The sequence below is a fragment of the Pyricularia pennisetigena genome, chromosome 5, assembly GCF_004337985.1.
Source record: "Pyricularia pennisetigena strain Br36 chromosome 5, whole genome shotgun sequence".
Lineage (NCBI taxonomy): Eukaryota > Fungi > Ascomycota > Sordariomycetes > Magnaporthales > Pyriculariaceae > Pyricularia > Pyricularia pennisetigena.
Genome location: NC_043743.1, coordinates 1,603,656 through 1,616,497, shown reverse-complemented (window position 1 = coordinate 1,616,497; position 12,842 = coordinate 1,603,656). Strand labels below are relative to the sequence as shown.

Below are 12,842 nucleotides of genomic sequence, written 5' to 3'. Positions count from 1 at the left end.
CCCAAAATACAAAAGCCGCAAGACCGACCCGCAATCAATCAAGGTGAAACAGCCGGCTGATGCCGAGTATGCAAACATGATTAAGGAGTCACGGTAAGTCTGGGCTTTCAACGTTCACGTGATGCAAGGATGTTGAGAAAAGAAGCAAAAGAAAACGAAAAAGAAAGATTACAAACATCCTGTCACCCCCGCCTTGGCCGGCGCCCCTTTTAAAGCAAAACTTGGCTGACATTGGTTCTCTCAGATTTTTCAAGTTTAGATGGAGCGGAGCGGGGAAGGGAAAAGACGAACCGAACCCTCTCTTTGTGGCGCGGGGCCGACTTTCATCCTTCGCGCTCACAGCTCTGTTTGTTTTCAGTTGCGAGAGGAAAGTGGAAACGGTCGTCCAATGCTTGCAAAGGTTTGCTCAAGTTCCTCACCTATCCGAGCTTCGTATATATTGCTCATTCTTACCATGAGAAATAAGCAAAGCTTGTCGCCACATGGGAGGAGAAAAATAATAATATCCGAAATGTTTATTAAGTGTTGGGTAATCAAAGTACTGATAGGAAAATTAAACGAGCCGCGTTCAAGACCCATTTGCAATTAATTTCTGGTATACGAGTAAAGCAGGGATGACGATGGGGGAAAGGGAGGCAACAAAGGCGGACTGTCAGCCATGTCGCTGTGCCACATATCTGGCCCAGTCTCGAGTCGCGCGCTGCTGTTGGCCTCCTTGAGGGCTTCTCTCGAAATTCCGCAGTGCATGTCACGACACGCAAACCAAACGACACTAGCGAGGGGATGGCCTTGACTGAATGCAAAGGTCGAGTAATCAATAGGCGCGCTGTCGCCCAAGCGCTTCAGGTTTATGGATGGATGAGTAGGATCCTCAAGATGCGCGACTTGTTCTGCTGCAAAGCACCGGAATGATGGTCCATAGAGCGGTCAAAACGCAGAGTTGCTTTCTAACCATCTTTCATACCCTCAAGGATGCGCTAGCAAGAGGAAGAAACCGCAGGAATGGAAAACCGCACAAGCAAGCTCCCTCTTCAGCTGTTGTCCTGGGGGTATGTGGCGCTCTTCTTGGCTTGGCGTAAATCCAGTCTCAGACGCCCATGTCGAACACAAAACAGATTTTGTTTGTATTACTTATGATTCCGGTGGACAGCTCCCACATCGAATCTAGATGCGGCAAAGACAAAAGCGCGTCGGGGTCCTCAAACCGGCCTCCTGCTCACTTCTGCTTCTTCTTGACCTGTCCAGCTGCAGCCCGGACGGAAAATGCATCGAAAATGTCTTTGCAGCCGATATAGATTGAGTAGATCGGGATAAACACCCAGAGCCTATCCGAGCGCAATTATTAGTACGTACAGCCTTCAGGGGCACGACTTTTCCCAGGTTTGGGGGGAGCGTTTTACTAACATGTTGAAAAAGACAAGGTAAAGCCAGAGATCTGTAAGTTGATAGGTTAGCGTCGAATGCAATGCGCAAGTGCTCGCAAAAAAAGATGGAGGAGTCTGCCGCCAGCCTTGCCGCGGAGTGCTTCCAATGCGATCTTACACATGAAGTTACTGCAGTCGAGGTTAATGTTGCCGGTCAACCACTCTGGGCAGAAGGTCATAAATCCTAATACCCCAATGTCAGCAGTTTAATCTTTGAGTAAAATCGTATATGGATGTTTGCCTGCGTCACCGTACTCATATGAGCGGTGTCTGACTTACCTCCATAAAGCTCTGCAGTTGCCAACATGATCATGGTGATGTTGTAACGGGGATTCTTCTTGGCAATGTCGTAGCATACCCAGACTGCCATTGGGCCGACCACGAAAACGGTGAGAAGTTCAAGGCTGATGACAGCCTAGTGCGAGTGCGGACAGATCCGTATGGTTAGTCCAGATCCTTAACATCTGTCGATTTATGAACCGTGGACCGGCGGGCGCATACCAAGTCAGCTCCAGCCCACCGCTTGTCCGCCTTGGCGTAGACCATCCACAGGTTCGCCCAAAAGCCATCACCAGCCTGAGAACCATAGATTCGGTCTGAAGTCCCGAGGAAGTTGGTCGGTGTCGGGTAGAACTGGGCCACTTGCTTCAAGGTAAGGTCGGACACCGGCAGCCAGCTGAAAAAGCAGTGGTAGAGAAAGCTACCTTCTAGCGCGAAGTGGATCAACGCGTCGAACATGTGCCAGATGAACAGAAAACGAAGGGATCCGGGCGTTGTCGGTGACAAGGCCTTTAGAGACGTGCCATATGCGATTGAAAGTATCACGACCACAGACGCAAGGCTTTGCAAAGTTGTTGCGTCGAACAAATCAGGTGGAAGTCCACCAGCTGAGGTGATAGACTCCATCTTGCGATTTGAGTTGAGTGCTGTGATCTACGATGGATTGTAGACAGAGTTGCCAATCCGATAGAAGTTGCAGCGTTTACGTGACGATGAAGAAGTCACCGAGTAGTGAAAAGTGCAGCTTTCGATTCGATAATGAGCTGCTGCCGAACTCTAATCCGCCGTTCGTTCCGCATCTCCAACGGGAAGGTCCGTGCATCGCGGGAAATTTAGACTCGAAGATCTGCAGGGGTCTGGCAGGCCTGGCAGCAACCAGCGTCACCCATTCTCGAAGCAATGCTACTTTGTTGTTGATCTGGTGATATGGGCCTCCCGGTAGGTTGAGAACGACATGCCATTTTGACTTCCTTATCGTCAATGCAGATATAGTTTTACAATTATAACTGTCCTTTATCATTAACAGCGTCAACGAAGGCGAGTATCTGAATTTGAACAACATCACTTCCTGAATGCAGATATATTCCCCTAAGAAAAAAAAAGAAAGAATCCTCCGAACAGACACCTGGCCACAATCGTGTCGTCTGATGCCCCGCAAATAGCTATCCAATTAACCACTCTCTGAAAAAGTGCTTATATCACGTGTTCAAACCAATGTTCGTAAGTAAACAAAGTAGCTGAAAGTGCATCTTTATCCAGGCTGCTTACTATCTTTGGATAGAGACCCAGCAGTGTTGTTTCGCCGCCAACATGCAAACCACTCGCGCCAAGTTTGCGACTACCTCCACTCAACAAAGTGCAAAACACAAAGCAAGTGTTGTAATTAAGCTACATTGCGCCAGAATTTTGGTGCCTTGACTTTGATCGGGGTGGTAGCATTTTTAGAACGAATCAAGATGCCCATTTACTCTTCGATCGGACAAAGCTGCTATAACGATAAAACAGGGATGGACTGGATGCCAAACAACTGCTATGATGGTCAAAATCAAAGTGGCAATGGCGACGACGATTTTGTTATATAGTGCAGGCCTTGGTTCCTGGGATTACTTGAGAACACATAATTAATTACTGGTAGGTAACCCACGCACATATGGCGAACCCGGACGCGAACATAGGACGCATGAATGTGTTCACCGATATTGCCGAGTTGGAAGAGGCCCGTAGCAGTACATAATGAAACTCATGCCCTGCGTATTAATCAGAATGATTCCCATTCCTGGAGGGATTCCAGCGATTATGTCCTGTACTGGGTGCATTAACGGACAACTTCTCGCGGCGAACCACACTATGCCAGCGGGGAGACAGACGGAGCTAAGCATCATTAACAGCAGCCTGTTCTCCTCAGGGCACCACGCCACCGGATCAGGCGATAAGTGAGATTCTACTGTCGCAATGATGATGCAGCCGCCGATAATTGTGCCAGCTAGGATGGAAAGCAGTGTGACGCCGGCGAACGTGTGCTCCCAGTGGTGCTCGTTGACAAATAACATGGGGTAGGCGAGGACGAAAGTGTCCAAAGCGCTGTGGGTAACACATGCTGGCAGCTGCAGCAGGACGAAAAGAAGGTAGCCGACCAATAAAGGAGGCTTGTGTCCGAAGACAATGAGCCAAATGCAAATCCCAGCATGAAAAGCGATGTACCTCCAAAGTTCAGAGACTACGGTATGGGCAGTAATCTGGGATTCGGCAGCCGCAACGGGCGCATCCGTGCTAAATACCGACAAGGAGAAGGTGTCCGACAAGATATATAAGACCGAGCGTCCATTTTATGAGCAACTCGCGCGTTTTATACAGGTTGAGGTAGTTTCTAGCGTCATTCGGTTCATTCCAATCGATGATAGGGATGTCAAGTTATCACTTAAATCTTCTGGTAAGCCCAGCGCTCAAACGATGCCTCTTCGTCCCGGACTGATCGGTGCCATTTGCGGGTGGCGGATTTCGTTCCGATGTCATAGTTGATTCTTGAATGCAAGGCAGTGATTCTGTCTTGAGCCCAGGTGTCTAGCTGGCGTTCAGACATAAACGAAAACAAAGGCCAAAAAACACAAAAGAATAATGCAATTGCAATGGCAAACTAGACTCTTGCAGCTGAAAAATTTTGCGTCCCTGTAAAAAAAAAGGGCCATAGCTGGAGCCAATCTAACATTTACTGTTTTTGGGCCTACTTTTCTCCGTCGTAGATTTCATGTTCACAAAACCCAACAAGGCAGGAAGCTCACGCACTTGGCTTAAACTTTCTTTCCTAGCCTGAAAATTGTTGTTTTCTTTTCTTTCTGAAATCAGCTTTTAAGGGCCTCTAAAGCTTGGGCAATTGTTTCTATCATTTTACAAGTTTTTAACTTTGTCATCTCATGCTTAAAGATTTTGAATTTCAACTTGCTTCTGTCTTATACTATCCCAGCCTTTTTGTAAATACAATTGCGTAGGCCATTTCAGCCATCAAACCTCCCTTTAACTGTTATAAACCTTTCTCTGAGCAAGTGGGGACTTTGGAGCAGCTTTCAACCCAGTTTTATAGTTCTGAGAACCAAATTTGAGGCTTTTGAAAATCGAGTCGGAATTTTAGCATAACATGCACCACCCGAAAGCAGAGAGAGCCACAGCAACTCAAAGGACTCTGCTGCAAATACATTTCGATGCGCACCGGGGATGGCTTCGGATGATGTCCACGCCTACCAGATTCCAATATCAAGGATACGAAAGTTTGGGTAGCTTAACCTCCATGTCTGCAATGAATTTTGACACGTCTATGGGCTTGAGTATGGAGCCCTCCTTGGCAGTAAACATAATGAAGTTTCATGCTTTCCACAAGCCGACCACCTCGACAGTGGCACTGAACTGTCCAACTTTGAATCTTGAGCTGACGGAAGCGACTGCAGCTTTTGCGGGATTTCAACCTGGGATTTTTATCTCACACGGGGCTACAACAGCTTGGAAGATTTGAAAAAAAAAAAAAAGAAAAGAAAAGCCACAACTGCGATGAAAACATAGGACACTCGGCAGGACGGACATCTTCAACCATAGATACAATTTACTTCTGCAGTTCAAATAAAAAAGGAGGCTACATTGAAGAGGACCACAAAGGCCAACCGCTTCGGGACCATATCCGCAATGATAGAAATATTGCCGAAGGCCACGATTGCGCTCTCGAAATGATTTTGATTCTAGCTGGCTGCCTTGTACTATCAGCCAGTGGTAAAGGTTACTTACATTTTCATAAAGAGACCGTCTCAGATGCAAGTGCTGACTTTGAAGTCTCGGGAGGCATCCACATTGCGCTTTGAACATCACTATAAATACATAGTAGCAAAGATGGACGGACTAAATGTCAGCGTGGAAATATCTTAGATAAATACTGCCTTAAAGAAATGGAAGTAAAGTTCCATTTGCAAAATAATAACACACTCAACTCATCAGTTGAAAAATAATGAACGTAACGTAGACTTTAACTTAACTGTATTACTTAACGTGGTTTTGGCTCTGTCTGGGTTTCTTCTATAGATGAATTCTGCCACGTTGCAGAGAAAAAGGCCAAATCTTGCACGAACGTCCGTTTAATCCCATTATACTCTTGATTCTCGTCACTCGCAGGGCCTTGTATGTTATTCCCTCTCAGTGCGCCCAATTCGAAATTGCTTTTAAAGCAGCTGAGAGGGAATTTAATCCTTGGAACAGCTTGACTCAACACGTATGAGGACTGAACGAGAAACTTAATTGATCGTTTTCTTACGCAGTTGGTTAACTGTTGCAAACAAATACCTCCTCGCGACTTGCTCCATCCTTTGTGGCCAACAACGCAACTTATCCAGTATATTACCAAGATGGCCATTTCTGCTGGTCTTTGGCAACAAAACATCTGCCGTGAAACACGCAAAAAGATATCGTGTCAAGCAGTTGTACTCACTCCATATAGTTCACAATGACACCGAGTATAGCTACGTGGAAGCCTGGAAGGTAAGTAGGCAAGTAGGTAGGCGAGTTTGACGCTTCCGTCCTGTGCCGATATGAATCGGTCCCAAAATTGGCTGCTAAGTACTAGGATTGACTACTTGGTTAGCGGTCCCTGCGTAGAATGCTAGCAACAGTCGCAAACCGTGAGGCTCATCAATAAGTTATGTGTCGCAAAATAATGTGCACGTGGGACGGCTGCTTTGGAATCTGTGCAAATGAACGGTGGAATGGAGCATCCCTTTCTCTGTCCGCCTCTTCAACGTGAAACGTTATTCCAACTGTTATAGGGTGAATATCTCACTGCTGTAAAGCCGAGATGGTTCTGTCGTGGCAATTCGGTCGCTATCACATCCCTGCAATCCCATGCAAACACGGCCCTACAAAAGTAACATCTATCCAATGACATTATACAAGTGCGACTATTGAAGGCCCCAAGCTGCAAGTGTGCGTGTTGGCTTGATCTAGCAGAGAAGTCAATCGCTCAGTCCGGCTTGTGCCGGCATTGGATTTTTGCGTAATAAAACGGGCAATGAGTGAGGTTCCGAAGAATAATCAGATTCGGTCGGTAAACAATGCGTCACCGAATTCCAATTCTTGGATAAATGAACCTCTCAGTCTTCATTATGTACCTACCTACCTTGGGCATCTGGTGCTTCCTGGCCACGCGGGTTGGCCCTCACACGCATTGCCCACTACTACCTTGTGCCTTACACATTGATGTCGTCCTCCCCGAAGACACGCGTCCCACACGAATGCTGGCACTCTGCATTTCAATGAGTGCAACACGCATTGCGAGCTTACAGTGGCAAAAATCAAGCACTCATCCAATGGGCAATAAGCTGGACAAACTTTCGCCTCTGGTGACAGGCAGATGCACCGCGCGGGACCTTGCTGCAGTGGCTGGTGAATACCACCGAGGTTCAAGCCAAGCCCCTAGTGTGCGACGCTCTGTGGCTGGGATTTTCCAAGCCGTTCAACGACCCTAGGGCGATCTCCCGCATCTGACGTTTTCGATTCTCGGGATATTGGCAGACGGCTTGTCTTTGTTCTTCCGGGGTAGCCCCCAAGGGTCGCCTAAGGGTCGCTCAAGGGTCACCCAAGGGTGCAGGTCATTGGCACAGAAAATGCCCACCTGAGCACCTGTCAAGCTGTTTGCAGCACCAATCACGTATGTTTATTGATGAATACGCGATCAAGATACGTGCAGTGGAGTATCTAACACGTATGTGGTCCGTCATAATAAAGCATGTGCGATGTTTGCGCTCCACGACAAACCCCATTTCATTCGAAATCCTGTGACGTATACGGGCGCTTCCCCGGTTCTCCTAGCACGGAAACAACGCACAGCCGAGGTAGGTAAGGCAGCTCAGTCACGGAACCGCACGAGTAGCCTGTCTTGCTTGTCTTGCTGATTTTTTTTGGAGATTAGGGACGCTTATGCAAGGGATCGCCGATTCCACGTTTTCTCAAAGCACCGCATGACCTACGTCTCCCAAACTGGCGTGGCCCAGATGTCTTATTCGTCGGACAAAAAGACGGCGTTGCTGCGCAGCAGCTAGCAATGTGCAGTGGCGCATTTTGCCTAAGAACCATTGATGAGGCTTTTGTTCCCAGTTGGTTGGCAATGAAGTCATGTCGTCATAAGGCTCAAAGCGGCTGTCCCCACCGTGGTGGGGTTTGAAGGTGACATGGACATGCATCCAATGGATAGGAGCTCGGTTGGGATTACTACGACTGTCAAAATAGCTCAGACGCGCAGTATCTACCGTTAACATAAGTAATTATTGAAGGAACAGTCAGCAATGAGTGCAAGAAAAAAAAGGGCTTGACGACATTCAACCCACATTAAATCCCAAAGTGACATCTTGTATCAAGTCTAGTTGTCAAGGGCGGCAATTGCTACGCCACTCGTTGTCAACCCGGTGGCTTCGGGAAGCTTATTGGTATCCACATCCACAGCTACTGTTGTGGAGCTGCCTGCCCCTGATAGACAGGGCTGTGGGCTGCAGTTGCGTTGGCGCCAGTAGGGCGGGACTTAAACCATTCCTGCAAGCAATTGCAAGCAATTTGGTGTCTGAGCTCGCCTGCATACCTAGATGCTACGTACAAGGAAGTGAGTCTAGACTCGGAGTCAAAAGTAAGCAGGTACCGGAGGAGGCGCTTGACAGAAGCTAAGCACCAAACGGCGGGAGCCCGTCTGAAACTTCCAAAACTTTAGTATGCAGCGGAAGGCCTTCGTACATTCACCGCCAATTGCCTAGCGCCTCAATCCGGTCTTTCATGTCTGAATATCATAGGCAATGTCAAACGAAGCTCATCAGATCGTGATCGTTTGCATGCTTTTCAGAGGTAGGGAGTTTCAAGTGGCTGATGTTCGTATCAGCTTAGTAGCTCCATCCCAGCGCCGGGCGGGAATTGCCTTTGCGTGCCTGTGATGTCATTTTTCTTCTTTTGCTTGGGATGAACGGTCCCTCCAACCCCAACTAACTGACAACCACAATAGCCAATGACGATGGTTGAGGGAATTGAGACATGACCCAATCAGGAAGAAGACAGCGGCAGTCTGTGAGCAACCCCCACCAAAGGCGCCGAGCGGCGGCCGCATTGCTCTCGTGACTGCCTTCCTTCCTTTCCAGTGGGACGGGCTGTAGGAGATGAATATCCATGACGTCAGATAGAGGAGCTTCACATGCGTTCGCCATACCCAAGTGAGGCACTGACGACGTACCTTCCTTTGAACGCAAACAACAAGCCAGGCAGAATAGCAGCCAGGCAGGCAGGAACCACAACTAAATCTGAGCAGTCTGTCACGTTTTCGTGGATATTTAAACATCACCTTTCCCACACTCAATCGTCATCTTCTCTCTCAATCATCCACCACAACACTCAACTTCCAACATCTACCATCACAAACAAACACAAACAATCACCAAAGACTACTCGTCTTCTTCAAATCAATCAACATGGACACCGTCAAGAACGGTAAGCTTCACTTCCCTCTCAGCCTCAGCAGCCATCCCTCCACATCTGAAATCCGCTGACATTCTTCTAGCCGCCAACTACGTCTCCGAGACCGTCCAGAGTGCTACCTCTGGTGCTTCCAAGGAGGCCAACAAGGAGGTCGCCAAGGACAACAACGCCAGCCTGGGCACTCGGTAAGTTGAGATCTTGGACACTATCTCGAATCCACTGAACATCATACTGACTTTATCCATCAATAGTGCTGAGGCCGGCATTGACGCCCTCAAGGACAAGGGCAACGAGCACAAGCACGATGCTTCGGCTACCGCCAACAAGGAGGCTGCCAAGCACTAAGCAGTTCACCATGCATTCTGATTGCTCCCACCGAATGGCGTTTCGGACATGAATGGAGCAGGGACATCATGAATAGGGAATTTTTTTTAATTGGGATTTCACTTCGTCGACAGAATACCCTTTAGGCAGATTACTTAGTCTAATTCATTGAGACGATTGATGAACATATTTGCGTTCCACTTCTGACGTGAAAAAAAATGTCGCTCTGAGCCAGATCTGAAAGAGAAATGAACCATTTTAAAAGACAACCATTTCACGTTGAAGTACACGACACATCTTGATACAAAACGAAATATGCCTTAACTGACATTCATATCGCTGTCGGAGGTTGATGTGAAGGTCAGTTCGTGCTTTGGATTTGGATTTCCCAGCATCAAAACGGTGATTGCATTGATCATCTGCAATAACCATCAAATCCTCTGTCGATATTAGGAACACCAATGGTGAGGAGTTGGAATTGTTCTCAAGCGGTGCTCACTTCATAGATACACATTATCTTGTCTCTATCCTTCGTCGCTTGTCACCATGGTCCCCATCTCTACCATCTCGTGATGTAGATCGCTTCCTGCGTTCCCTGCTGTAATCTCTCCGATCAGGCCTGGGTGATCTTGAAGTACGCCGATCCCTATCATAGTCTCGCCTGTCCTGCCGCCTTGGGGACCTCGATCTTGACCGAGTCCTGTAACCCCTCCTGTCTCTGTCTCTGCTATCATCGCGACGAGATTCCTGATATCTGTCCCTGCGACTGTCCTCCTTCCGTTCCCCCAAGGGAATTGCATTGGCCCCTTTGGCACCATCCGGGCCGTAACCACCGCCCCTGTCACTATCTGGTCTGAATCTTTCGTCGCCGTCGAAGCGATCTCCCAGCCCTCTGCCATATCGATCCTTTCCGCCACCATCTCCCCAACGCCCTGTATCTTCAGATCGGAGATCCTTGTACTTGGTAGCGCCCTTCTTGCCCAACTTGGTCATGTCGCGCATCTGAAGCGCCTGTGGCAGCAGCTCTCGGTTTTTGACATCGTCCTGGAACCTGACACCCGCAAGATCTCTCTTGTTGAGGCCCTCTCTGGCTGCGTCGTCGGCAAAGAAGGCGCCCTTGTGGAAGTATTTTTGCATGTAACCCATCTTTCCCCTGTTGGCTTGCTCCTCACGCTGCTTGGCAATCTTGGCTTCGTCCTCAGCTCGCCTCTCCTCCTCGGTCAGCGCCATCCGGCGTTCCTTCTCCTGCACCTCGCGCTCCCGCTCCTCGATGGCCTCCCGCTCGCGCTTAAGCCGCTTAAGCTCGCGAACCTTCCACGCCGCGTACTCGGCCTCGGGGTCGATATCGTCCGTGTCATCCACAAAGTCGGATCCAGGCTCGGCATCCGAATCGTCCTCCCAGTGTTTCCGGCCGGCCGCCTTGGCCGCGGCGTCCTTGCGGACCTGTTCTTCGATCGCGGCATCCAGAGCCGCCTGACGAGCCGCGGCGTCCGCTTCCTCGTCGGGTTTGTCCCCGCCCGCTGATGCATCCTGTGCCGCGTTGCGTTGGGATTTGGGAATGAACTTTGGCCGCATCATCAGCCTGCGCCGCGGCGCCTCGTCTTCGCTGCTGCTGCCGCTCTCGTCATCCGAATCTTCCTCTCCAGACTCTCCGCTGCCGCTCTCCTCGCTCTCGGTGACGAACCCATCCTCTTTTGCCTTGCGCTCCGCCTCGGCGCGGGCCCGGGCCGCTGCGTCCTCCCCGGTCGGGGGTTTGGCCGATGCCGCGACTGGCTTGTTGGCTAAGCCGGTGCTGATGATCTTTCCGGGCCCGGTGGGCTTGCGTGAGGCGACCGCGGGCTCTAGTGCCTTCTTGGCTGCTTTTTCCCTTGGCTGTTCGTCATCGCTGTCGGACTCGGATGATGATTCCGGCTGGGTGGGCTTGCCGGCGCGATACCGCGAGGGCTTCTGAGGATTCGCTGTGAACTTGGGCGGCATTTTTATACAACCTGCAAGCTGAAGGAAAAAAAAGGCGTCAGGATGCAGCAGGAGCCGGCTGTTCGTTTACGGCAGGGTTTGCGGCAGCGAATTACAAGCTGCCGGAGCGTTTTTGCGCATCGAGGTGAGGTTGTCGAGGAGGCGCGGTACGCGATGTCATGTCTACAGGGACCCACAATACTTTGACTTTGTTTTCTTATCTTATCAGACGGTCATGTCAAGCCATCCATGTTCATCCGCCACAATCCATTGGCGAGCCGTGCCTAAGCCGGACGCTAGTCTACGGTGTAGAAATCCTCCGCATGTCCAATAAACTTGCTCATAATCCATCCATATAAGAAGGTTTCAACGAAAACAGCAAAACGTAACCATTTAAAGCAAAAGGATAACTAGCCTGCGTCAGCCAGGAATCGAACCAGGGTCCTAAGCATTGTCTGTGTCAGACCACAGCCACCGGAGTGGGAAGCTTAGATGCTAACCATTACACCACTGACGCTGCAAATGAGAAGGGTGGGATGGCATCCGGAACGGGCTGCTTACCAGCTTACCTTCCTTGACCGAAGAGTTCAGTAATGGTCTGGCGCGGGTTAGGGTACAGCATAGGTGCAACCAATTGAAGTTGACTGGACCCCCTAGCTCCAGCTGCAGTTCTGCAACTGTACCACAAGGGGCAGGATGGCGCAAGCTAAAACACTACGAATGCCGGATCGCTTCTAGGGCTACTTGTTGTCTATGATGATTGCTTCCAAATGCTCAAATCTTTTGAGGTGTTCAGAATTATCGGTCTGCAGGTACAGCAGAAATTTGTGGTTTATGCCGGTAAGGCTGGCAGATTGAGATACATCGGGCCGCTGCTAAGGGCTTTGGCTATTTATAGTATCGGTCTAAAATGTCTTGACTCTTGAGATAGCATGAACCCCCATCATCTAGATATAATGTTCGATTTTAAATGTAGGTGTCTTTTTTCTCGACTGTTTGGTTATCTTAATAAAGTTAAACCTTTATGCTAGTTAAGAAAAGGTTAGCTTTATCCACGTTAACACTCCTGCATTCATGAACCTTTTCGGGCGCAATGCATAAAGTCAATGATGGAGGGGAGCGGGCCGCGTTGCGAGCACCAAGGTGCCACAGAATCCTTACAGTGGAGACTAGCACGACCAGACCCAGGCGACCATCAAATCCTACCAAGACTCGCTCGTTAGGAGCCACACTGCCCTGCCTCGGCGGTCCATATGACTGGTTGCAGAAGCGACCTCGCCCCCAAGCTGTGGGCCGTCGCATCCACGCCAATCTCACTTTGTCGTGGTTGTACGGGAGCAGCTTTCTGAGCCCAGCGCCAATGCTCCCCCCCCCCAG

General features: G+C 49.4%; 4 protein-coding genes across 4 annotated transcripts; 1 reads left to right on the top strand and 3 right to left on the bottom strand.

Annotated features, from left to right (window-relative positions):
* Positions 1-1,216: 1,216 nt before the first annotated feature.
* On the bottom strand, positions 1,217-2,357 carry PpBr36_08430 (uncharacterized protein; the record flags this gene model as incomplete). Its single annotated transcript, XM_029895561.1, has 5 exons — positions 1,217-1,325; positions 1,405-1,435; positions 1,543-1,608; positions 1,704-1,839; positions 1,926-2,357. Coding segments are annotated over 5 exons (774 nt in total), but the record flags the coding sequence as incomplete, so codon positions are not given.
* A 6,821-nt stretch (positions 2,358-9,178) lies between these two features.
* PpBr36_08429 (uncharacterized protein) lies at positions 9,179-9,530 on the top strand (the record flags this gene model as incomplete). Its single annotated transcript, XM_029895560.1, has 3 exons — positions 9,179-9,197; positions 9,268-9,370; positions 9,437-9,530. 3 exons carry the CDS (start codon positions 9,179-9,181, stop codon positions 9,528-9,530), a joined length of 216 nt encoding a protein of 71 aa, XP_029747533.1.
* Positions 9,531-10,022: 492 nt separating this feature from the next.
* Positions 10,023-11,486, bottom strand: PpBr36_08428 (uncharacterized protein; the record flags this gene model as incomplete). The annotated part of the gene is made up of 1 exon (XM_029895559.1): positions 10,023-11,486. One exon carries the CDS (start codon positions 11,484-11,486, stop codon positions 10,023-10,025), a length of 1,464 nt encoding a protein of 487 aa, XP_029747532.1.
* A 993-nt stretch (positions 11,487-12,479) lies between these two features.
* On the bottom strand, positions 12,480-12,767 carry PpBr36_08427 (uncharacterized protein; the record flags this gene model as incomplete). Its single annotated transcript, XM_029895558.1, has 1 exon — positions 12,480-12,767. One exon carries the CDS (start codon positions 12,765-12,767, stop codon positions 12,480-12,482), a length of 288 nt encoding a protein of 95 aa, XP_029747193.1.
* Positions 12,768-12,842: the final 75 nt, after the last annotated feature.